The following is a 21,707-nucleotide window of genomic DNA, read 5'->3' on the forward strand; positions in this document are numbered from 1 at the left end:
CCAGGGGGGCCAGGGGCTGCTGTCCGGCTCCACCCTCGCCGCCTGGGGGAAGCGGTGAAAAGGCCAGGGGCGTCACGGAGCGCCCTCCCCGGCCGGCCTGGGTGCTGGGTTCCGGGTCGTTCCACGTCTACCTGCTGCGCTGGGCTTGGCTGAGGTCCCCGGGGCCCCGGGCTCGGCCGCCCCATCTGCGAGCGGAAGCCAAGGGTCGGAGGGGAGGGGCTTTCTAAGATTTTATTTTTAATTACTTATTTGAAAGGCAGCATGAGAGCGAGCGAGTGAGCGAGCGAGCAAGCGTCTGCTGGTCCACTCCCCACATGGCTGCCAGAGCTGTGCCGATCCGAAGCCAGGAGCCAGGAGCTCCATCCGGGTCTCCCACGTGGGTACAGGGGCCCAAGGACTTGGCCATCCTCCACTGCTTTCCCAGGCCATAGCCGGGAGCTGGACCGGAAGTGGAGCAGCCGGGACTCGAACCAGTGCCCCTATGGGATGCCGGCGCTGCAGGCAGCGGCTTCACAGGCTACGCCTCGGCGCCGGCCCTGGGCCTCCTTCCACTGGGCAGTCCCAGGCGGCCACTGTATCCCCGAGGGGACGGCACAAATCCCACAAGGCGCGCCTGGCCGGCCCTGCCACGTGGGCCCCACGCCGAGTCCCTGCTGACGGAGGTCAGGGGTCAGAGGGGCCCTACAAGGGGAGCAGGGGGGACATGGACACCCAGCGACACCTCGGGACTCGGCCACACAGGGCCCCACGACCTTAGCAGCTTCCAAGCGACCACGAGGCCTGCAGGACGTGGAATTACTCGTCCGGGGCCTCTGGAGCCAATGCCCGGGCTCAGTCCCCAGCGGCCGCTTCTGTCTGTCCACACCCGGTCCAGCCTCCGCCCGGCCCTCCGGCGCCCCCTAGTGGCCGTGTCCTCCCGGGAGCCTTCGGCAGAGGTCAGCGAGGTCCAGCAGTGCCTTGGGCGGCGGCCGTGACCCCTGCCTTCCTGTGCCAGCAGGGCTGGAGGGGCCGTCTCGGCACGGGGGCCTGGGCGGGCTCGGGCCTCGGAGAGCCTCACCGCGCATCTGGCTTGGCCCGGGCGCCATCCCGCCCCAAATGGAAGCCCCGCCCCGTGGACACCGCCCCTCCCTCCCCGGCGCCTGGCGACCAATCCCCTCCCTGTCCGCCGTTGCCTCCCCACGAGGCTGTGCGAGTGCCCCCCGCGCTCCAATCCATCCCGGGGGGGGCCCCGTCCACGCCCCCAACCACCCCCCAGGGGCCGCCCCTGCCAGGCCGAGCCACAGACGGAGCCGGCAGAGTCAGGTTTTATTTCTCCGAGCTTGACAGGAACATGGCGTGTACATGCACACGGGCACGACGGGGCTCGTGGCGGGCACGCGGCGGGGACCCCAGCCCGGGTCCGCGCCCCCGCCCACCCGGACCTGTGCTCAGGCGGAGGGCGGCCCCTGGCGGCGACGGGCGGTACTGCGTGGCCCCAGCTGGGGGACCCGGGCCCCTGCGACCCCGCTTCCTCCCAGCGATGGGAGCCGGGCCTCTGCTGTGGCGCCCTGGGGGTTGCGTCCACGTGGCCCCGAGCATGGACAGGCCCAAGAGCAGCACCGCAGACGTCACTGGGGACGGGCAGGGGCCGTGGCCACCGCCACTGCGCGCGATGGGCAGCACCTGCCCCTCCTCCCAGGGTCATGGGGGGCCCGACTGTTCACGAGCTCCCCAAGTCTCCCGCCCCCCACCCTGTCCGTGCAGCGCGCTGAGCCCCGCCTGAGCCGCGAGGAGGGGCGGCCCGGGCCCCCGCAGCCCCGGCGCACAGCGGCGCGGGCCGGGCCAGGGGGGGCTAGCGCAGGCTGCACTCCCCTGCCTGCCGCTTCTCCTGCTCCAGTGCGCGCACCAGGTCCTGCACGAAGCGCACCTCGGACGCCACCTGCTCGGCCAGCGCCTCGTAGCGGTTCTCCAGGCGGCTGAAGCGGCGCCGCAGCCCGCTGGCCCCCAGCAGCGCGCCCCGCGCCTCCTCCTGGGCCTGGCGCTGCAGCGCCGCCGTCGAGTGCAGCTCCTGGCGCAGGCGCCGCAGGTCCTGGCCCAGGCTCGCGTGCTCCTCGCGGTACCAGGCCTCCTTCTCCTCGTAGATGGCGCGCAGCGCGTCCACGTCGTCGTGGCACAGGCGCCGGCCGCGCGCCAGCTCGCGCAGGCCCTCCTCGGCCGCCGCCACCTCCTCCAGCACGCGGGAGAAGCGCTCGAAGCTCGCGTAGCTGTTGTTGGGCGGCATGCTGGAGTGCGACTTGATCGTGTACTCCTTCAGCCGCGCCGTCCTCAGCCGCCGCCGCTCGGGCCTGCGGCCGCTGTCCTCGCCACGCACATTCCGCCGCCGGATGGCCTGCGGGAGCGCCCAGCCTGAGCCTGCCCAGCAGAAAGGCCCCGCCCGCCGAGGCTCCTGCCCACTCACGGCACCTCGCGGGCCCCGCCCACTCAGGAGGCCCCGCCCACCCAGGGAGGTGCCCCGCAGCAGCGCCCGCCCCAAGGGACCACCAGAGCAGCGCGCGCCCCGCCTCCAGAGAACAGGCGCTGACCCCGGCCCAGCGACCCCATCTGAGGGTCGGGGGGTGCCCGGCGCAGCGTGCCGAGGTCTCCACGGGCTCAGGGCCACGGCAGGTCCAACCTCGGTGGGGGGGCGAGGACGCCCCGCTGGCCCCGCCCACGCATCTGGGACCCTGGCCCGCACCCCCAGCCCCTCACCTTGATCCAGGAGTGCTCCAGGCTCTGGGCGATGGTCATTCTCCTCCTGGAAGAGCCCCCAGCCCAGGTCACAGGTGCCCCGCCACGGCCCGACTGCCTCGGCCCCACCAACAGCCGGACGGACACCAGGGCCCAGGACCCCAACCCTGTCACCGGCCAGCGACGCCAGGGTAGGCGGCTCGGGGAGGCTCGGGGGGGACACCAGGGCCCAGGACCCCAACCCCGTCACCGGCCAGCGACACCAGGGTAGGCGGCTCGGGGAGGCGAGGGGGGGACACCAGGTCCCGGGACCCCAACTCCGTCACCGGCCAGCGACGCCAGGGGAGGCGGCTCGGGGAGGCGAGGGGGGGACACCAGGGCCCGGGACCCCAACCCCGTCACCGGCCAGCGACGCCAGGGGAGGCGGCTCGGGGAGGCGAGGGGGGGACACCAGGGCCCGGGACCCCAACCCCGTCACCGGCCAGCGACGCCAGGGGAGGCGGCTCGGGGAGGCGAGGGGGGGACACCAGGGCCCGGGACCCCAACCCCGTCACCGGCCAGCGACGCCAGGGGAGGCGGCTCGGGGAGGCGAGGGGGGGACACCAGGGCCCGGGACCCCAACCCCGTCACCGGCCAGCGACGCCAGGGGAGGCGGCTCGGGGAGGCGAGGGGGGGACACCAGGGCCCGGGACCCCAACCCCGTCACCGGCCAGCGACGCCAGGGTAGGCGGCTCGGGGAGGCGAGGGGGGGACACCAGGTCCCAGGACCCCAACCCCGTCACCGGCCAGCGACGCCAGGGTAGGCGGCTTGGGGAGGCGGGGGGTGGGGGGGCTGTGCTGCCAGGATTCTGGATTTTTCTAGAAGCCAGTCTGGAGCCGTCCCCAGAACCACCGCCCCGCGGCCCCCGCCTACTTGGGGTCCTTGACCAGCAGCCGGCGGATGAAGTCCTTGGCCAGCTCGCTGGTGTTGCTGAAGTACTCCTCGTCGAAGTCGTAGTTCACGGCCGAGATGTTGGTCAGGGTCTCCTGCTTCGTCTCCCCGAGGAACGGGGACGCGCCGCTGAGGCTGTGGGGGCCCGGCTCGGTCACCGTGCCCGCCCGCCCCGGCCCCCCGGCCCCGCACACCCCGGGACGAACCCCCAGACACAGGTGGGGGCCCAAGCCCCCGGCCCAGCCACGGGGCCTGGTGGGCAGCACAGGTGAGACACGCCGAACCACGAACCACGAGCAGGCACACAGCCCCGCCTGTGCCCTCCCCTAGGGGGCGGGTACTGTGGGAGGGGGCAGGGACAGGGGTGGGGGCGGGTACTGTGGGAGGGGGCAGGGACAGGGGCAGGGGAAGGGGCGGGGGGGCAGGGGGCAGAAGAAGGGGCGGGAGAGGGGACAAGGCAGAGCATCTGGGGGGGCAGGGGCAGGGCAGAGGGGGGCAGAGGCAGAGACGGGGTGGGGGGAAGAGGTGGGGCAGCAGACAGGGCAGGGGCAGGGGGGCAGAGCCAGGCCGCAGAGCGTCTTGGAGTGGGGGCCGAGAGCTCAGCACCCCCAAAGCTCACACGGAAGCCAGGGTGGCTGGGACGCTCAGCAGGGGTCCCCGACAGCCCCCACCGCTGACCCCGGAGCTGGGTCTCCCGGCCCGGCCACCGCGCCCCAAGCCCCCCGGGTCCCGGGACAGCGGGCTCCCTCCCGGGCACTCACAGGATGTAGGTGATGACGCCGATGCTCCTGGGGACAGACGGGGCGGGTGAGCGCCGGGGCGGCCCCCGCCCACCCGCCCGCACACGGGGTTCTGAGGCCCGGGGCCGCCTGCACAGGGGGCAGCCCCGTGGGCTCTGTCATTCCGTCCCCCGGAAACGTGTACGCCCGCAGCTCCCGGCCTCCCGCACGCTGACCCCCGGCCGCCCCACCGCGGCGCTCACCACATGTCCGCCTCCAGGCCCAGGGGCTCGTAGTTGACGATCTCAGGAGCTGCGGGGAGGGGGGGACATCGCGGCCTCAGGGCCCAGCCCTGCCCGTTGGCCCCGCGGACCCACGCCCTGCAGCAGGGCCCGGACCTCACCCACGAACTCGGGGGTGCCGAAGATGTTCTTAAACTCGTTGCCCGCCTCGATCCGGTGCGCGATGCCGAAGTCGATGAGCTTGATGCGGGGGTTGGGCGCGCTCTTGTCCAGCAGCATGATGTTCTCGGGCTGGGGGGGAAGTGGCCGCCGCTGCCCACGCCGCCCGAGACCAGCTGCCCGGCGCCCCGCCCCGCCCCTGCCCCCTCGCCTCAGCGGACCCCGCCCTGGCCCCGCCCCCTCGCCACTGCCCACTCAGCCCCACCCCAGGTCCCCGGCCCCACCCCGCCCACCCAGCCTCAGCCCCGCCCCCGGTCCCACCCCGCCCCGCCCACCCAGCCTCAGCCCCGCCCCCGGTCCCCGGCCCCACCCCGCCCCACCCCCCAGCATCAGCCCCGCCCCAGGTCCCCGGCCCCACCCCGCCCCGCCCCCCCAGCCTCAGCCCCGCCCCCGGTCCCCGGCCCCGCCCCGCCCACCTTGAGGTCGAAGTGCGCGATGCGCTTCGAGTGCAGGTAGTGCACGCCGTCCAGGATCTGCTTGAGGAACTGCGTGGCCTCGTCCTCCGTCAGCGACTCCTTCTCGGCCAGGAAGTCGAAGAGCTCGCCGCCCGAGACCAGCTCCAGGATGAGCACCACGTCCGTGCGGTTCTCGAAGACGTCGTGCAGCGTGATGATGTTGGGGTGCCGGATGCCGCGCAGGATGCTCACCTCGCGCTCGATCTCCTCGCGGCTGACCCCGCGCCGGCTGGACGACAGGCGCCGCTTCTTGATGAACTTGGCCGCGTACTCCTTCCCCGTGCCCTTCTGCCGGCACTTGCGCACGATGGCGAACTGGCCGCTGCGGGGCGGGGCAGAGCGGGCGGGCGCGGGTCAGCTGGGGGGGGGGGCAGCAGGGCTCCAAGGGCGTCATGTCCAGACCCAGGGGGCTGCACAGGGACTGGGGTGGGCCCAGGGTCAGCTCCCCGGGGCCAGCAGCAGGGCCCCGAGGGCATCTCACCCAGACCGGGGGTGGGGTGGGATCCGAGGGCGTCACGCCCAGACACGGAGGCGTGGGGGCTGCACAGGGACTGGGGTGGGGTGGGGTCTCTCTCTGGGGACTGGACAAGGAGACAGCAGTGCTGGCCACGCAACCCCGAGACGCAGGGAACCGCGGGACTGCACACTTCAAAGGGGCGAAGCGTGGGCCGTGAATGAAGCCCCGTGGGAAAACAGGGGGCCCTGCAACCCCTTGCCCCGCACCGACACTGGGGACCCCCGAGCTCTGGCCGGGGAACACCAGCCTTTAACACAATAAACACGGGGCCGGCGCTGTGGTGTAGAGGGTAGGGCCGCTGCCAGCGCCGCCAGCATCCCATAGGGGCGCCGGTTCTAGTCCCGGCTTCCACTTCCAGTCCAGCTCTCTGCTGTGGCCTGGGAAAGCAGTAGAAGATGGCCCGAGTGCTGGGGCCCTGCACCTGCGTGGGAGACCTGGAAGAAGCTCCTGGCTCCTGGCTTCAGCCCGAGTGAACCAGCAGGTGGAAGATGTTTCTTCCTCTTTCAAATAAATAAATAAATCTTTTTTTTTTTTTTTTTTTGACAGGCAGAGTGGACAGTGAGAGACAGAGAGAAAGGTCTTCCTTTGCCGTTGGTTCACCTTCCAATGGCCGCCGCAGCTGGCGCACTGTGGCCGGCGCACCGCCACTGATCCGAAGCCAGGAGCCAGGTGCTTCTCCTGGTCTCCCATGGGGTGCAGGGCCCAAGCACTTGGGCCATCCTCCACTGTCCTCCCGGGCCACAGCAGAGAGCTGGCCTGGAAGAGGGGCAACCGGGACAGAATCCGGCGCCCCGACCAGGACTAGAACCCAGGGTGCCCGTGCGGAGCTCTGGCACCTGGCTTGCCCAGGCCCAGCCCTGGCTGCTGCGGGCATTTGGGGCCTGAACCAGGGAACAGAAGATCTGTGTGTCTCTCCCTCTCTTTAAAAAAAAAAAAAAAAAAAAAGTTCTTTATTTGAAAGGCAGAGTTACAGAAAGGCAGGGGGGAGGGGGAAAGCAGGGTGGGGGAGGGGGAGAGAGAGAAAGTCCCGGCTGCTCCACTTCCAGTCCAGCTCTCTGCTGTGGCCTGGGAGAGCAGTAGAAGATGGCCCGAGTGCTGGGCCCCTGCACCCACCTGGTGTTTTATTTGAGAGTTAGAGACAGAGAGAGGTCAAGCATCCGCTGGTTCACTCCCCAGATGGCCTTACTGACCGGAGCTGCGCCGATCCGAAGCCAGGAGCAGGAGCTCCATCCCGATCTCCCACACCGGTGCTGGGGCCCGTCCTCTGCCGTCTTCCCAGGCCACAGCGGAGCCGGATGGGACCGGAGCAAAGCAGCCCCGTCAGAGCCCTGACCCCGGTCCCCCATGGAGGCCTTGAGTGTGTGGGGAACCCAGGGCGAGGCTGTCTGGATCCCAGCTTCCCTAGCACCGGGAGCCGACAGACGGACGGACGGACGGACAAGGGAGCGGGACACGGCCCAGGAGCCACTGGGGACACAGCCCCCCGCTGGGACGGCCGCACACCCGGGGGTGGATGGCCGAGATCTTGGATGCACACCCGGGGGTGGACAGCTGAGATCTTGGATGCGAATTCAGGTTGGGAACAGAGAAGCACGCGGCCCAAACGCCGACACACCTGCTCCCCGCAGGCCGGGCCGGGGCGGCTGCTGGGGCTTCACCCGCATCCCCGTCGCCAAGGCGACCCTGGCAGCTGACGGCCAGACTCCGCCGGCTCCCAGCAGCCCACAAGCTGGGCCCCAAACAAGGACGGGGCGAGCCCTCTGCTGTGGGGGTGGAGGTGGGGTGTCTGGCCAGGGACTGCCTGAGGACCCCAGAATCACTGGGTTTGGCTTTGCCCGAGCGGCTGCAGGCGACACTGGGAATTCGGCGGATCAACAGCTGCGAGGCTGCCACCCTGCGTGGCCCGCGAGGCCCACAGAGCTCCGAGTGGCCCTCGGCAGAAACGTGGCCCCCAGCCCTGCACAGCGACCACAGGCCGGGGCTGCCCCGCCCAGCGTGGCCACGGGGACGGCAGGGGAGGATTCTGTCCCCACGGCCAGCCTCGGACCTCCCAGGCACGAGAAATACAAACACACGAGGCGTAGCGGGTAAAGCCACGCCCGCAGTGCCGGCATCCCCTATGGGCGCCAGTTCAAGTCCCAGCTGCTCCGCTCCGGATCCAGCTCCCTGCTGTGGCCTGGGAAAGCAGTGGACGATGGCCCAAGTCCTCGGGCCCCTGCCCCCATGTGGGAGACCTGGATGGAGGTCCTGGCTTCGGATCGGCACAGCTCTGGCTGATGCGGCCAACTGGGGAGTGAACCAGCAGGTGGAAGACCTCTCTCTCTCTCTCTCTCTCTCTCTCTGCCTCTCTGTAACTCTTTCAAATAAATAAATAAATCTTAAAAAAAAAAAAACAAAAACAAAAAAGGACGTGCAGAGTGGAGACGCACCCCAGTTCGCGGCGTCGCGCCCGTGGGTAAACATTTCAGAAATAACTTCTACCCTGGTCCATCTCACTGACCACAGTCAGGTCCATCAGCTTAGATCAAACTTGGTACTTTCTAAAACTGCTGTGAGAAGCAGAGTGTGTGTGTGTGGGGGGGGGGGTCTTCCATCCACTGGCTCACTCCCCAGATGGCTGCAATGGCCAGGGCTGGGCCAGGCCAAAGCCAGGAGCCAGGAGCTCCATCCGGGTCTCCCACGCAGGTGCAGGGGCCCAAGGACTTGGGCCATCGTCCACTGCTCTCCCAGGTCATAGCAGGGGGCTGGATTGGAAATGGAGCAGCCAGGACTCGAACCGGCGCCCATGTGGGATGCCGGAGCTGCAGGTGGAGGCTTAGCCCAGTATGTCACAGTGCCGGCCCTCAAATTTGTTACCAAAATGGATAAATTTTCTTTTTTTCTTTTTTTCTTCTTTTGACAGGCTGAGTGATAGAGAGAGAGAGAGAGAGAGACAGAGAGAAAGGTCTTCCTTTTTGCCGTTGGTTCACCCTCCAATGGCCGCTGTGGCCGGCACACCGCACTGATCTGAAGCCAGGAGCCAGGTGCTTCTCCTGGTCTCCCATGCGGGTGCAGGGCCCAAGCACTTGGGCCATCCTTCACTGCCTTCCCGGGCCACAGCAGAGAGCTGGCCTGGAAGAGGGGCAACCGGGACAGAATCTGGCGCCCCGACCGGGACTAGAACCCGGTGTGCTGGCGCCGCAAGGCGGAGGATTAGCCTGTTAAGCCACGGCGCCGGCCTAAATGGATAAATTTTCAACACTGCTCACACAGCCTGCACGGTATTTCTGTAAGCACTGACAGAGCTGCCTGCTTCTGTGTTTCTCCCTTTTAACTTGAAAGGCAGAGAGAGACGGACAGGGACAGGGACAGAGGGACGGGGACAGAGGGAGGGACAGAGGGGGGACAGAGGGGGGGACAGGGACAGAGGGACAGGGACAGAGGGGGGGACAGGGACAGAGGGACAGGGACAGAGGGACAGGGCAGGGACAGAGGGACAGGGACAAGGACATAGGGAGGGACAGGGACAGAGGGAGGGACAGGGACAGAGGGAGGGACAGGGGGAGGGACAGAGGGACAGGGCAGGGACAGGGACATGACAGGGACAGAGGGGGGGGACAGGGACAGAGGGACAGGGACAGAGGGACAGGGACAGAGGGGGGGACAGGGCAGGGACAGAGGGACAGGGACAGAGGGACAGGGACAGAGGGACAGGGACAGAGTGGGGGACAGGGCAGGGACAGGGACAGAGGGACAGGGACAGAGGGACAGGGACAGAGGGGGGGACAGGGCAGGGACAGGGACAGAGGGACAGGGACAGGGCAGGGACAGGGACAGAGGGAGGGACAGGGGGAGGGACAGAGGGACAGGGCAGGGACAGGGACAGAGGGACAGGGACAGAGGGACAGGGCAGGGACAGAGGGACAGGGACGGGGGGGACAGGGACAGAGGGAGGGACAGGGGGAGGGACAGAGGGACAGGGCAGGGACAGGGACAGAGGGACAGGGACAGAGGGACAGGGCAGGGACAGGGACATAGGAAGGGACAGGGACAAGGACGTAGGGAGGGACAGGGGGAGGGACAGAGGGACAGGGCAGGGACAGGGACAGAGGGACAGGGACAGAGGGAGGGACAGAGGGACAGGGCAGGGACAGGGATGGGGACAGAGGGACAGGGATAGAGGGGGGGACAGGGACAGAGGGACAGGGACAGAGGGGGGACAGGGACAGAGGGAGGGACAGGGACAGAGGGACAGGGACAGAGGGGGGGACAGGGACAGAGGGACAGGGACAGAGGGGGGGACAGGGACAGAGGGACAGGGACAGAGGGGGGACAGGGACAGAGGGAGGGACAGGGACAGAGGGACAGGGACAGAGGGAGGGACAGAGGGACAGGGCAGGGACAGGGATGGGGACAGAGGGACAGGGATGGGGGGGGACAGGGACAGGGACAGAGGGACAGGGACAGAGGGGGGGACAGGGACAGAGGGACAGGGACAGAGGGAGGGACAGAGGGACAGGGCAGGGACAGGGATGGGGACAGAGGGACAGGGATAGAGGGGGGGACAGGGACAGGGACAGAGGGGGGACAGGGACAGAGGGACAGGGCAGGGACAGGGACATAGGAAGGGACAGGGACAAGGACATAGGGAGGGACAGGGACATGACAGGGACAGAGGGACAGGGACAGAGGGACAGGGCAGGGACAGGGACGGGGACAGAGGGGGGGACAGGGACAGAGGGACAGGGACAGAGGGGGGGACAGGGACAGAGGGACAGGGACAGAGGGACAGGGCAGGGACAGGGACATAGGAAGGGACAGGGACAAGGACATAGGGAGGGACAGGGACATGACAGGGACAGAGGGACAGGGACAGAGGGACAGGGACAGGGCAGGGACAGGGACGGGGACAGAGGGGGGGACAGGGACAGAGGGACAGGGACAGAGGGACAGAGGGGGGGACAGGGACAGAGGGGGGGACAGGGACATAGGGACAGGGCAGGGACAGAGGGACAGGGACAGAGGGGGGGACAGGGACAGAGGGACAGGGACAGAGGGGGGGACAGGGACATGACAGGGACAGAGGGGGGGACAGGGACAGAGGGGGGACAGGGACAGAGGGACAGGGACAGAGGGGGGGACAGGGACAGAGGGACAGGGACAGAGGGGGGACAGGGACAGAGGGAGGGACAGGGACATAGGGACAGGGCAGGGACAGAGGGACAGGGCAGGGGACAGAGGGACAGGGACAGAGGGGGGGACAGGGACAGAGGGAGAGACAGGGACGGGGACAGAGGTCCTCCGTCCACGGTGCAGGCCACAGATGCCAACCACAGCCAGTGCCGGCCTAGGCAAGCCCAGGGGCTGGGCGCACACTCCATGTGGGTGGCAGGGACCTGGTCCCGAGCCCCCTGCCCTCCCGGGAAGCAGACCGCAGGGAGCTGGGGTCGGAGCAGCTGTGGCGACCCCGACGGCTTCTGGGTGGCCCTCGAAGGGGCTGCGGTCGTTAGCCCGGGCTCATAGCGCCCCGGCTGAGGGTCACTGGGTCCAGGCAGGGGCGAACACGGGGGTCGGAGGGCGCGTTTTCCCTGTCTTTGCCCAAGGACTCCAGCCGCGGCCAGGCCCCGGTGCGGCAGCGGGCGATGACATCACTGGCGATGACGTCACGGCTGCGGGGCGAACAAGGCGGGGGGGCTCCCGGCACGCAGCTATTTACATTCCCCGCTGGTGACGTCACGGGGCAGGGCCGGCGGCCGCGGACTGGCCAAATAAGGCTGCGGCTTCACAAAGGGCGCCGGAAGCGGGGGCTTCCCGGCGTGGGAAGGGGGCGCCGCTCACCTGCCCAGCTCCTCCCCCATCTCATAGTGGTCCTCCACGGCCTCCTGCCGGAAGGTGGACATGGCGTTGTCCGCGTCCGTCATGGGCCCGCGGCGCCTGCACGGCGGCCCTGGAGGACACGGGGAGGAGGGACGCGCGCTGAGCTGTGCCGGCACAGGAGCCCCCGCCCCGGGCCCCCGGCCCTGCACCCGCGGGGCGCTGCGTCAACGACCCCCGCCCTGTACCCGCGGTTCCCAAGGCCGCCCACAGCCCGGGCGGGGAGGGGGCGTCCCTGCGACCCTGGCCAGCCAAGCGCCCCTCCCCAGGGCCGGGACGAGGGCGCCCCCACCGCAGTCTCCCCGCGGCAGGGCCCCCACCCCACAGTCTCCCCGCGGCAGGTCCCCACCCCAGTCTCCCCGCGGCAGGGCCCCACCCCACAGTCTCCCCGCGGCAGGGCCCCCACCCCACAGTCTCCCCGCGGCAGGGCCCCCAGCCCACAGTCTCCCCGCGGCAGGGCCCCCACCCCACAGTCTCCCCGCGGCAGGGCCCCCACCCCACAGTCTCCCCGCGGCAGGGCCCCCAGCCCACAGTCTCCCCGCGGCAGGGCCCCCAGCCCACAGTCTCCCCGCGGCAGGGCCCCCAGCCCACAGTCTCCCCGCGGCAGGGCCCCCAGCCCACAGTCTCCCGCGGCAGGGCCCCCAGCCCACAGTCTCCCCGCGGCAGGGCCCCCACCCCACAGTCTCCCCGCGGCAGGGCCCCCACCCCAGTCTCCCCGCGGCAGGGCCCCCACCCCACAGTCTCCCCGCGGCAGGGCCCCCACCCCACAGTCTCCCCGCGGCAGGGCCCCCAGCCCACAGTCTCCCCGCGGCAGGGCCCCCACCCCACAGTCTCCCCGCGGCAGGGCCCCCACCCCACAGTCTCCCCGCGGCAGGGCCCCCAGCCCACAGTCTCCCCGCGGCAGGGCCCCCAGCCCACAGTCTCCCCGCGGCAGGGCCCCCAGCCCACAGTCTCCCCGCGGCAGGGCCCCCAGCCCACAGTCTCCCGCGGCAGGGCCCCCAGCCCACAGTCTCCCGCGGCAGGGCCCCCAGCCCAGTCTCCCCGCGGCAGGGCCCCCACCCCACAGTCTCCCCGCGGCAGGGCCCCCACCCCACAGTCAGCCCGCGGCAGGGCCCCCAGCCCAGTCTCCCCGCGGCAGGGCCTCCACCCCATAGTCTCCCCGCGGCAGGGCCCCCACCCCAGTCTCCCCGCGGCAGGGCCCCCAGCCCAGTCTCCCCGCGGCAGGGCCTCCACCCCACAGTCTCCCCGCGGCAGGGCCCCCAGCCCACAGTCTCCCGCGGCAGGGCCCCCAGCCCAGTCTCCCCGCGGCAGGGCCCCCACCCCACAGTCTCCCCGCGGCAGGGCCCCCACCCCAGTCTCCCCGCGGCAGGGCCCCCAGCCCAGTCTCCCCGCGGCAGGGCCTCCACCCCACAGTCTCCCCGCGGCAGGGCCCCCACCCCACAGTCTCCCCGCGGCAGGGCCCCCACCCCACAGTCTCCCCGCCGCAGGGCCCCCACCCCACAGTCTCCCCGCCGCAGGGCCCCCACCCCAGTCTCCCCGCCGCAGGGCCGATCTCCTCAGGACCGGGACACCCGCCCAGTGTCCACCCCACAGTGAGCCCGCGGCCGGCCGCACCTGCGTCTCCACGTCGCCCTTCCCCCGGCTCCCCACGCTCCCCGGCCGAGCCCAGAGCGCCTCTCGCGGACTCCCCGCCCTCACTTCCCCGCGGCCACCACGCCCCTCGCAGGCCCGGCCACCGGGTGTCCCCGGAGCCTGCTCCGGCCTCCTCGCTCCCTCCGTGCTCCGCAAGCACCCGAAGCCGCGCCCCGGCCCCATCCGGCCCTCAGCCTCGGCTCCAGCCGCCTCCGCACCCTCACGGTCCCGAGTTCGCGGCCGCCTCCTCTCCCGCCGTGCTGGCCGCCGCCGCCGCCACCTCCTCCGGCCCCGCGGCTTCGGATACGGCAATGCGCCTGCGCGGACGTCACCGCGTCGGCCAGTGCCCGCCCCGGGGGGCGGCCTTCATCGCTCATGGGTCAACACTTCCTTCCATATCCCGCCCACCGCACCCAAGTGCGACCCTACGATTGGCTGACCGGCTCATCTTCCATGACCTGATTGGCTAGGGCGGATGCTAGTCAACCAGACGGCACGCTGACTTCCGCACCCGGACCACCCCTCCCGCCTCTCCGGAGCCGGGTCCTGGCTCTGTGCCTCCAGCTCCCGTGGACCCGAGGTGGGCGAACCCAAGGCTCAGACCGGGACGGCCGCGCGCCATCGCTTGGGGGTGGGACCCGGGGCGGCTTCAGTGCGCAAAGGTGCAAATGACGTCAGCCAGCGTCACGGGGCCGCCTGGGCTCTGGTGGACTCCTGCACGGACTGCCTGGCTCCTGGCCGTTTGGGGAGAAAACCAGCGGATGGAAGATCTCAGACCCGACGACCTAACCCGTGGCAAACACGTTCGACTTCAGCTCTGGTTACCTGGTTTCCCCACGTGGGTGGCGGAGGCCCAGTTTCTTACATTCACTCAGCCGCCCACCGGTCCACTCCCTGAACACAGAAGACCAGGGCCGGGTGTGGGTCTCCGCGGCTGCCCCATCGCAGGTGCACCGGCCGGCAGGGGCCTCCCAGGGCTGGGGTAGGCGTCACAACCCCGCCCCCGACGCCCACCCAGGTCACTGCCCCGTCCACTGCGGGCCAGGAGCCCAGGCATGGCGTCCCTCCCGGCTCTGCTGAGGGAGCCCCCTGGAGCTCTGAGCACAGGGACCTGGCCGTCCCCGCGCCTCCCAGGGAAGCCATCTGATGTCAACCCCACAGAGGCTCAGAGAAGGCCTGCGGCCCTCCCACAGGTGCCAGGACAGAGGTGCTGTGCCCTGGCCAGGTCTGTAGGTGGCAGCTCCTGCCTAGGACCCTGGGGGCGGGAGCTGGCTGGTGGACACACACCCCAGGCGCCCCGATGGGGCCAGTGCCTCAGGGAGCTGGGACACCTTATATGGAGCTCAGAACCCAGGACAGGGCCGCTTCCTTCCCTGGCCCTACCCTGCCCCACCCCAGCCTTCCCAGACCCCTCCACAGGTCACCAGGCTTCACCGGGACCCTGGCCGGTCCCAAGGGATGGATCTGGCGCCAGCGCGGTGTCCCCCGAGCCGTCCAAGGCCCCTTGGCTCCCATCAGGCCCGAGCGAGAGGACGGAGCCAGGCAGGCGGCTGTGCATGGTCACCACCCATCAATTTATTATTCTCATGGCGCGCAGCTGGAGGGCGCGGCCCGCCTGCCCCTCCCGGCTCCAGGGAGACCGGCCGCGGGCGCTGCCCTCCCAACCTCTCCACCTGACCCTCCTAGAACCCTGCACACACCCACGGTCCCGTGAAGAAATGAGAAACAAGGGTCGGGCGCCCCCTCCTGCCCCCACGGCCACCGAGTCCCTACACAGAGGGCGCAGTCCGGAATAAATACGGGAGCCCGAAGCGTGATGGCGGAGGCCGGCGGGGGGCGGCTCCGGCTGTGGCGACGTGGGGGCGCCCGGTGGGGCGGGGCAGGGCCGGGCCCGCCTACAACTTGTCCAGGAAGTTGTCCAGGGCCGGGATGCCCTCCTTGAGGCCTTTGCGCTTGCGCGTCTCGGCCACCACCTGGCTGGGGCGGCTGCTGTTGTCGAAGGGGTCGCCGGGCAGGATCTGCCAGTGGTCGAACACGCACTGCGGGAAGGCCTGGCCACCCGTGTTGGAGCGCAGGTCGGCGGTAAAGCCTGGGGGGCGGGCAGGGCAGACGGCGTCAGCCATGGGCAGCGTCCCCTCAGGCAGGACAAGCGCCCCAGGTGGCACCTGAAGTCCAGCCAGGCGCCGACCCCCAGCAGAGGCTCTGCCTGGGCCCGAACCCTGAGGCCTGCCCCCCCTAGGAGCCGGGGCACCGCCGCGGGCTTACCAAAGGACTCGTTGACGGGCAGGTAGGCCTTGACCACGAACATGGGCGTGCCGGCCACCTGCGACTCCTCGAACACGTGGCCGCGCTTCCTGTTGAGCACCCCATAGATGCCCCCGACCACCTGCTCAGGACACTGCGGAGAGAGGGGCCTGGGTTGCAGCGGCTGCTGGGCGCTGGGCAGGCGCGGGGCGGGCCCGGGGCCGCTGGCCTCACCTGGATCTCCACAAGGTAGATGGGCTCCATGAGGCGGGGCTGTGCAGTGAGCACGCTGGCGTACAGGCAGCGCCGGGCCGTGGGGATGATCTGGCCGCCCCCGCGGTGGATGGCGTCAGCGTGCAGCGTCACGTCGTGCACGTCGAAGCGCACGCCCCGCATGTTCTCCTCACACAGCGCACCCTGGGGGAGGAGGTGTCAGGGGCTGCACCGCTCACGGTGACCCCTCTGCCCACGCCCGCCCGCCGCTGCCTCACCTCCTTGGTGGCCCACTGGAAGCCGGCCACCACGCTGTCCTTGATCTCGTTGAGGTACTGCACCCCCTTGGTGATGTCGGTGAGGATGTTGGGGCCGGTGCCGTCGGGCCCGAAGCACCAGATCTTGCGGGCCTCGGCCACGTCCCACTCGTACTTCTCGGCCAGGTAGCGGGCCCGCTGCTTGAGCTCCTGGCGGGCCGACACCTCGCCCTTGTCGATGTCCTCGGCCAGGCCGTCGGGGAAGGGGCGCGCCTTCATGTACAGGCGGTTGTGCTTGTTGGGGGACTTGGAGAGGCACATCACGTTGGACTCCTCACTGACCGTCTCGCGGTAGGACACCACGGGGTCGGATTTCTGCAGGGAGAGCCCGGAGGTCAGGGCGCTGCGGGAGGAGCTCACCTCCGACAGGCACCCCGAGCGGCCCCCAGCGCACCTTGATGGGGATGCAGGCGTGGTCCTCCTCCAGGTCCTTGAGGCAGATCTCCAGGTGCAGCTCACCCGCGCCCGCGATGATGTGCTCGCCCGACTCCTCGATGATGCACTGCGGGGCCGCGAGCAAGCACGCTGTCAGCCAGGGCCTGGAGCGCTCTCCCCGCAGACCCACAGCCCGAGACCGGAGTGGCCCCCACCCAACCACCCCGCTTCCATCAGGAGCCCCGGCCCCCGGAGGCAGTGACAGCCATGGTGGGGGGGGGGCTGGCCGCCATGCCCATCACGCACACCTGCACCATGGGGTCCGACTTGGCCAGCCGCTTCAGCCCCTCCACCAGCTTGGGCAAGTCGGCCGGGTTCTTGGCCTCCACGGCCACGCGCACCACAGGGCTCACGCTGAACTTCATCACCCGCATGTTGTGCGCGTGCTCGAAGGTGGTGATGGTGCCCGTCTTCACCAGGAACTGGTCCACGCCCACCAGGCCCACGATGTTGCCGCACGGCACGTCCTCGATGGGCTCCACGTAGCGTCCCATCATCAGGATGGTCCTGGGGAGGCAGGGTGCAGTCTGCTCAGCGCTGCTGAGCCGCAGTGAAGGTGCCCGGGACTCCAGGCCCCCACAGGACACGTGGGCACCACCCACCCCCGTACCCCTGCAGGCCCAGCCCTGTCCACTGCGTGGGGCTCGGGGCCATCTGCAGGCAAGTGTGCCGGGAGAGGCAGGCGCCATCTGCTCAGGCGCTCACCTCTGGATCGGCTTCAGGTACAGGTCCTCCTTCTTGCCGGGCGTGTAGTTGGGGCCCATGATCCTGACCTTGAGGCCGGTGGACACCAGCCCCGAGAACACGCGGCCAAAGGCGTAGAAGCGGCCCTTGTCGGAGGTGGGTACCATCTTGGAGATGTACATCATCAGGGGCCCCTTGGGGTCGCAGCTCTTAATGCCCATGGCGGCCTCGTCATCGGGCGGCCCCTCGTACAGGAGCTCGCAGCGGTACTTCTGGGCCGTGACGGGCGAGGGCAGGTGGATGGTGATCATCTGCAGCAGGGCGTCCCCGGCCGGCAGCCAGCGGCGCATCACGGCCTGCGGAGGGCGGCGCAGGGCTCAGGGGCTGAGGCCCAGGCCGGCTCCCTGTCCCCGTGTCAGGGCCCAGCTCCGTCCCTCCTTCCACCCTCCCCGTGCCCGCCCACCTTCAGCAGGGGCTTGCCCTCCTTGTCCTTGTCCTCGCTGTCCAGCTTGATGTCCAGCTTCTCGATCAGCTTCGCCGTCTCCTCTTTCTTGAAGTTCATGATGGCGTCGAACACCTGCAACCGCAGCACATGGCATCGCACCCGTGAGCCCAGCACCAGGTCGGGGGCCGGGGCCGGCTCAGCACAGCCCAGGCATCGCAACCATGCTCTGAACCCAAGCCCTGGGCCGAGCCAGCTCCCCCAGCCCCCACTCCAGGGCCCCGCCCACCTTGAAGATGGGGTCCAAGATGAGCTGGCAGAAGGTGCGCGGCAGCTTCTTCCCGTCGGGGCTGGTGGCTGACTTGCTGAACTTGCCGTTGGACGGGTCGAAGTACCTGGGGGCAGGTCGCAGCTCAGCCACCGCCCCGCGCCCCACACCCGCCTGCTGCCGCCCGGCCGCGTGCTCACCGGTCACCCCACAGCTTCTTCATCATGTCCTCCACCTTCTTGGCCCGCTCCGCCGGCCCGAGCTGGCCCTCGCCCTTGGCCGCGAACTTGGCCACGTACATCTCGGCAAACTGCTTCAGCGTGAAGGCCCAGCCGTGCAGGCCGGACCCAAAGCCCACGGTGCCCAGCACAGGGTCGATCTGCGGAGGAGGGCGGCGGCTGAGCAGCTGCAGCCCCCCAGCCCCGGGCAGCAGCCCTGAAGCCCCCGGGCCTCAGACACAGCGTTTCTTCAGCAGACGTCAGGTCAAAGTGAAGAAATTGCAGTCATCACGGGCAGGGCCCGGGCTGTGGCCCTCCCCGGTCCCCGGCCCTGTCCCCGGCCCCCAGCGGCACTCACCATGATGTTGCCCATGGGCCCGCCCTCGCCCTCGCCGTAGGTGGAGATGATGACGTTCACGTTCTCCACGATGCGCTGGAAGGTCTGGTACAGCTCCTCGGGCTCCAGCTGCAGCTCCAGCAGCGCGCGGTCCATCTTGTTCATCATCAGCACGGGCTTGATGCGCTCGGCGATGGCCTGGCGCAGCACCGTCTCCGTCTGCACGCACACGCCTGCGGGGGCCGCGGCGCTCAGTCCCGGCCCCGGCCCGGCCTGACCCAGCCCCAGAGCCCTCGCTCACCGGACACGCAGTCCACCACCACCAGGGCGCCGTCCGTGACGCGCAGGGCGGCCGTGACCTCGGAGGAGAAGTCCACGTGGCCGGGGGAGTCGATGAGGTTGATGAGGAAGCCCGAGCCGTCCTTGCTCTGCTTGATGAAGTTCAGGTCGTTCTCCGAGAGCTCGTAGAACAGGGAGATGGCCCTGGGGACACGGGCGGCCGGGGTCACCAGGCGCAGGGTGGCCGCCCCTCCCCGGACCCACCCCGGACAAGACTGGAGCCGGGGACGCTGGGGCCAGCTGACCCTCTCGGGGTCGTGCTGGGCCCTGCACAGTGACAGCGAGCGAGCCGGTGCCCAGGTGGGGTCCTGTGTCCCCGGGGGACGCAGCCATCCATGCTCCAGGGAGACAGCCCCCCCCTCCCTGCCCAGCCACTCCTGCCCCTGCCCAGGCCACCTGTGGCCAGCAGCGCCCTGCCCGGGTCCAGAGGGCACCAGGGCCACGGGGGGAGGGTGATGACGCAGGTGCGGCCCCGCCCCCCGGCCGCCTACTCCCGCGGACTGGACGGTGATGCAGCCCCCCCCACGGCCGCGCGCACTCACGTGGACTTGATGGTGATGCACCGCTCCTGCTCGTCCTTGCGCGTGTCAGTGAAGCGCGTCTCCCCGGCGCGGGCCGAGGCGATGATGCCGGCCTTGCACACCAGGGAGTCGGTCAGCGTGGACTTGCCGTGGTCCACGTGTGCGATGACCGACATGTTGCGGATGTTGGCCTTCTTGTCCATGATGGCCCGGATCTGGTCTACGGTGAAGTTCACCTGCGGGGGGAGGGGGGGAGGAAGCTGCTGGGCGGGGGTCGGGGGCCGCGGGCCCCGCCCACCGTCTCCAGCCGGCTACTGAGCTGTCACTCCAGACAGCAGACGGGGAGGGCGACCCCCGGGCGTGACAGCAGGTGCAGCCGACCCCTCCCCCCGGGGCCACCCGACCCCGCCGGCCGCCGCCGAGCAGCTCGTAACCCCGAGACCACCCCGCTGCCCACTCGGCCAACAGGGCAGCCCCCCAGGAGCCCCCCAGCAGGGCAGCTTCCGGGTCGGCAGGTGCAAGGCGACACCTCGCGGCTGCGACGCGCACGAAGGTCAAGGGCCGGGCCACGGTGGCACCGGGTGTCCCCGGGAGGGCAGCCCGCCCGCGCCCCCCGCGCCCCCCGCAGCCCCGCCGCTTACGTAAGGCGCCCGCCACATCAGCACGCCCGGCCCCGGCCCCGCCCCGCCGGGCGCCCCCACGAGCCCCCAGCAGCCGCCCGGGGAGCCGCGCGCCGCGCAGTCATGGCGGCGGCCGCTTCCCCCGGCCCCGAGCCCGCCGGCCCCGCCGCCGCCGCCGCCATGACTGCTCTCCCGCCCCGTCGGGGGCCGGCGCGGCAGCGGCGGGCTCGCGGGGGCCCCGCAGCCGCTCCCAGGCGCCGGGCGGCCCGCAGTGCTCACCATGGTGGCGGATGGCGGTGGATTCTCCCAAGCAGACCCGAGCGAGGCAGGTCGCGCCGAGGATGGCGGCGACGGCGGCGGAAGAGAACGCTGACGTCAACACCCAGCGCTTTATAGGCCGACGCCGGTTGGGTGCGTCACATGACCGCGAGGCGGGGGCGGGGCGCAGGCGCGGGGCGCGCAGGCGCACAGACGCCCGCCTCCTGTTAACCCCTCAGGGCCCGGCGCGGCCGGCGGGTGTGGGTGCACGGGGTTGGCGGCCTGGGGGCGGCGGGCGGCTCCCACGCGGGCGCAGGCCTTCCGTGCAAAAGGTGCAGGTGCACCGGGGGAGGAGCGCGCAGTAGGCTGGGACAGACAAAGCGCCCGTGGTAGCACGCACAGTGCGGAACATTTTTGTTAAGACCCTGTCACAAGGGTCCCTAAGTGTCACTTTCCTGATTTGGGAATTACGTAAGGGGCTTGCGCAGGGGGGAATGGGTGCCTGCGACGCCCGGTGCTGCTCCTGCAGCTGCTCGCGCGTCGCTGCCCCAGGGTCACGAGTTCGCTGCCTTTCGCACTTATCTTAAAAAGGCAAAAAAAAAAAAAAAAAAAAAAACTGTTTTGCAAGGATGCATCGACTGGGCTGCCCCGTAAAGACGCTGCGAACGTCTCCCAGCAGAGGTCGTGGGAAAATGAGCCTTGTAAAAAAAAAAAGCCTTGCGTGGATCCCCACGCCCCGGCGAGGCACACTTCCCGGGCTGCGGGGCGCCCAGCGGCCGGTGGCAGCGGCCGTCGCCCAGTGCGGAGCCCGGCCTGCGCCGTGCGGGCCCCGCGGCCGCCGGCTCCCCACGCACGCCGCGTGCGTTCCGCCCGCTCTCCAGGGGGCGGCGCGCGTGGACCGCGGCGCGCGCGTGTCCCGAGGTGACCCGGCTGCAGCTGCAGCGGCCTCCGAGGATGCTCGCCCTGCAGCGCAGAGCCCGCCGCGGCTTTGGCATTATTTATGTTCTGCATCCGTGGGCAGCGCCCCCCGGGGACCCTCCCCGCCGCGGTCCGCCGGCGACAGGCTGGGGCAGGGGCCGGGGGCGTCCGTGGGAAGCAATGCGGGTCGGCCCTGCAAAGACGCGCGCAGCCCAGGTCTCCGAGCAGGGGCCGGCGCTGCCCTGCGGTCGCCCCCGCACCCCCCGAGCGGACGCGGTGCGGGGCCGTGGAACCCCACGACCCTCTGCCAAAGCCCCCAGTCCCACGAGCGGCGGAAGCCGCAGCCAGGGCCGGGGTCTGCAGCAGCACGCACGGGCCGGGCGTGCAGGGCGGGTACCCGGGGGCGGCGGGGCGGGGGAGGAAAAAAAAAAAAAACACGAAAAACCCAAAAAAATCGGCTCTGCAGGGCGGGTCCAGTGCGCGTGCGCGGAGGCCGCAGCAGCGACCCCTGCCGACCCGAGGCCGCCACTGCGCGCGCCCTTGGAGGTTGCGGTTTTCCTAGGAACAGCCGGGAGCTCTTTGCATTTTATTAAAACACGCTCGTTCTAAGAATTTGCAA

The 21,707-nt window shown here is 70.3% G+C and overlaps 2 protein-coding genes and 1 non-coding gene across 3 annotated transcripts; all 3 read right to left on the bottom strand.

The window, feature by feature from the left end:
* Positions 1–1,273: 1,273 nt before the first annotated feature.
* DAPK3 (death associated protein kinase 3) lies at positions 1,274–13,570 on the bottom strand. The gene is made up of 9 exons (XM_062185019.1): positions 13,493–13,570; positions 11,607–11,715; positions 5,234–5,594; positions 4,760–4,889; positions 4,620–4,668; positions 4,399–4,425; positions 3,620–3,772; positions 2,728–2,773; positions 1,274–2,368 (listed from the first exon to the last, which is right to left on the bottom strand). The coding sequence occupies exons 2-9, from the start codon at positions 11,687–11,689 to the stop codon at positions 1,832–1,834; spliced, it is 1,386 nt and encodes a 461-aa protein (XP_062041003.1). The 5' UTR covers positions 11,690–11,715; positions 13,493–13,570; the 3' UTR covers positions 1,274–1,831.
* A 1,257-nt stretch (positions 13,571–14,827) lies between these two features.
* Positions 14,828–20,298, bottom strand: EEF2 (eukaryotic translation elongation factor 2). The gene is made up of 14 exons (XM_062185014.1): positions 20,192–20,298; positions 19,314–19,528; positions 18,734–18,915; positions 18,454–18,665; positions 18,078–18,256; positions 17,899–18,004; positions 17,631–17,744; positions 17,189–17,523; positions 16,732–16,990; positions 16,443–16,550; positions 16,010–16,363; positions 15,753–15,935; positions 15,540–15,672; positions 14,828–15,363 (listed from the first exon to the last, which is right to left on the bottom strand). Exons 1-14 carry the CDS (start codon positions 20,192–20,194, stop codon positions 15,170–15,172), a joined length of 2,577 nt encoding a protein of 858 aa, XP_062040998.1. The 5' UTR covers positions 20,195–20,298; the 3' UTR covers positions 14,828–15,169.
* Positions 18,327–18,391, bottom strand: LOC133754617 (small nucleolar RNA SNORD37). Its single transcript, XR_009865292.1, has one exon. It is a non-coding gene; the product is annotated as a small nucleolar RNA SNORD37 (small nucleolar RNA).
* Positions 20,299–21,707: the final 1,409 nt, after the last annotated feature.

Source organism: Lepus europaeus, unplaced genomic scaffold, assembly GCF_033115175.1.
Source record: "Lepus europaeus isolate LE1 unplaced genomic scaffold, mLepTim1.pri SCAFFOLD_229, whole genome shotgun sequence".
Lineage (NCBI taxonomy): Eukaryota > Metazoa > Chordata > Mammalia > Lagomorpha > Leporidae > Lepus > Lepus europaeus.

Coding starts and splice junctions, on each gene's coding strand:
- DAPK3 (XM_062185019.1), bottom strand. CDS start 11,689: ATGACGGACGCGGACAACGCCATGTCCACCTTCCGGCAGGAGGCCGTG. Junction 4,890..5,233: donor TCGCGCACTTCGACCTCAAG/GTGGGCGGGGCG, acceptor CTTCCCCCCCAG/CCCGAGAACATCATGCTGCT. Junction 4,669..4,759: donor CGGCACCCCCGAGTTCGTGG/GTGAGGTCCGGG, acceptor CCCTCCCCGCAG/CTCCTGAGATCGTCAACTAC.
- EEF2 (XM_062185014.1), bottom strand. Junction 17,524..17,630: donor AGGGCAAGCCCCTGCTGAAG/GTGGGCGGGCAC, acceptor CGCCCTCCGCAG/GCCGTGATGCGCCGCTGGCT. Junction 15,936..16,009: donor TCCAGTGGGCCACCAAGGAG/GTGAGGCAGCGG, acceptor CTCCTCCCCCAG/GGTGCGCTGTGTGAGGAGAA.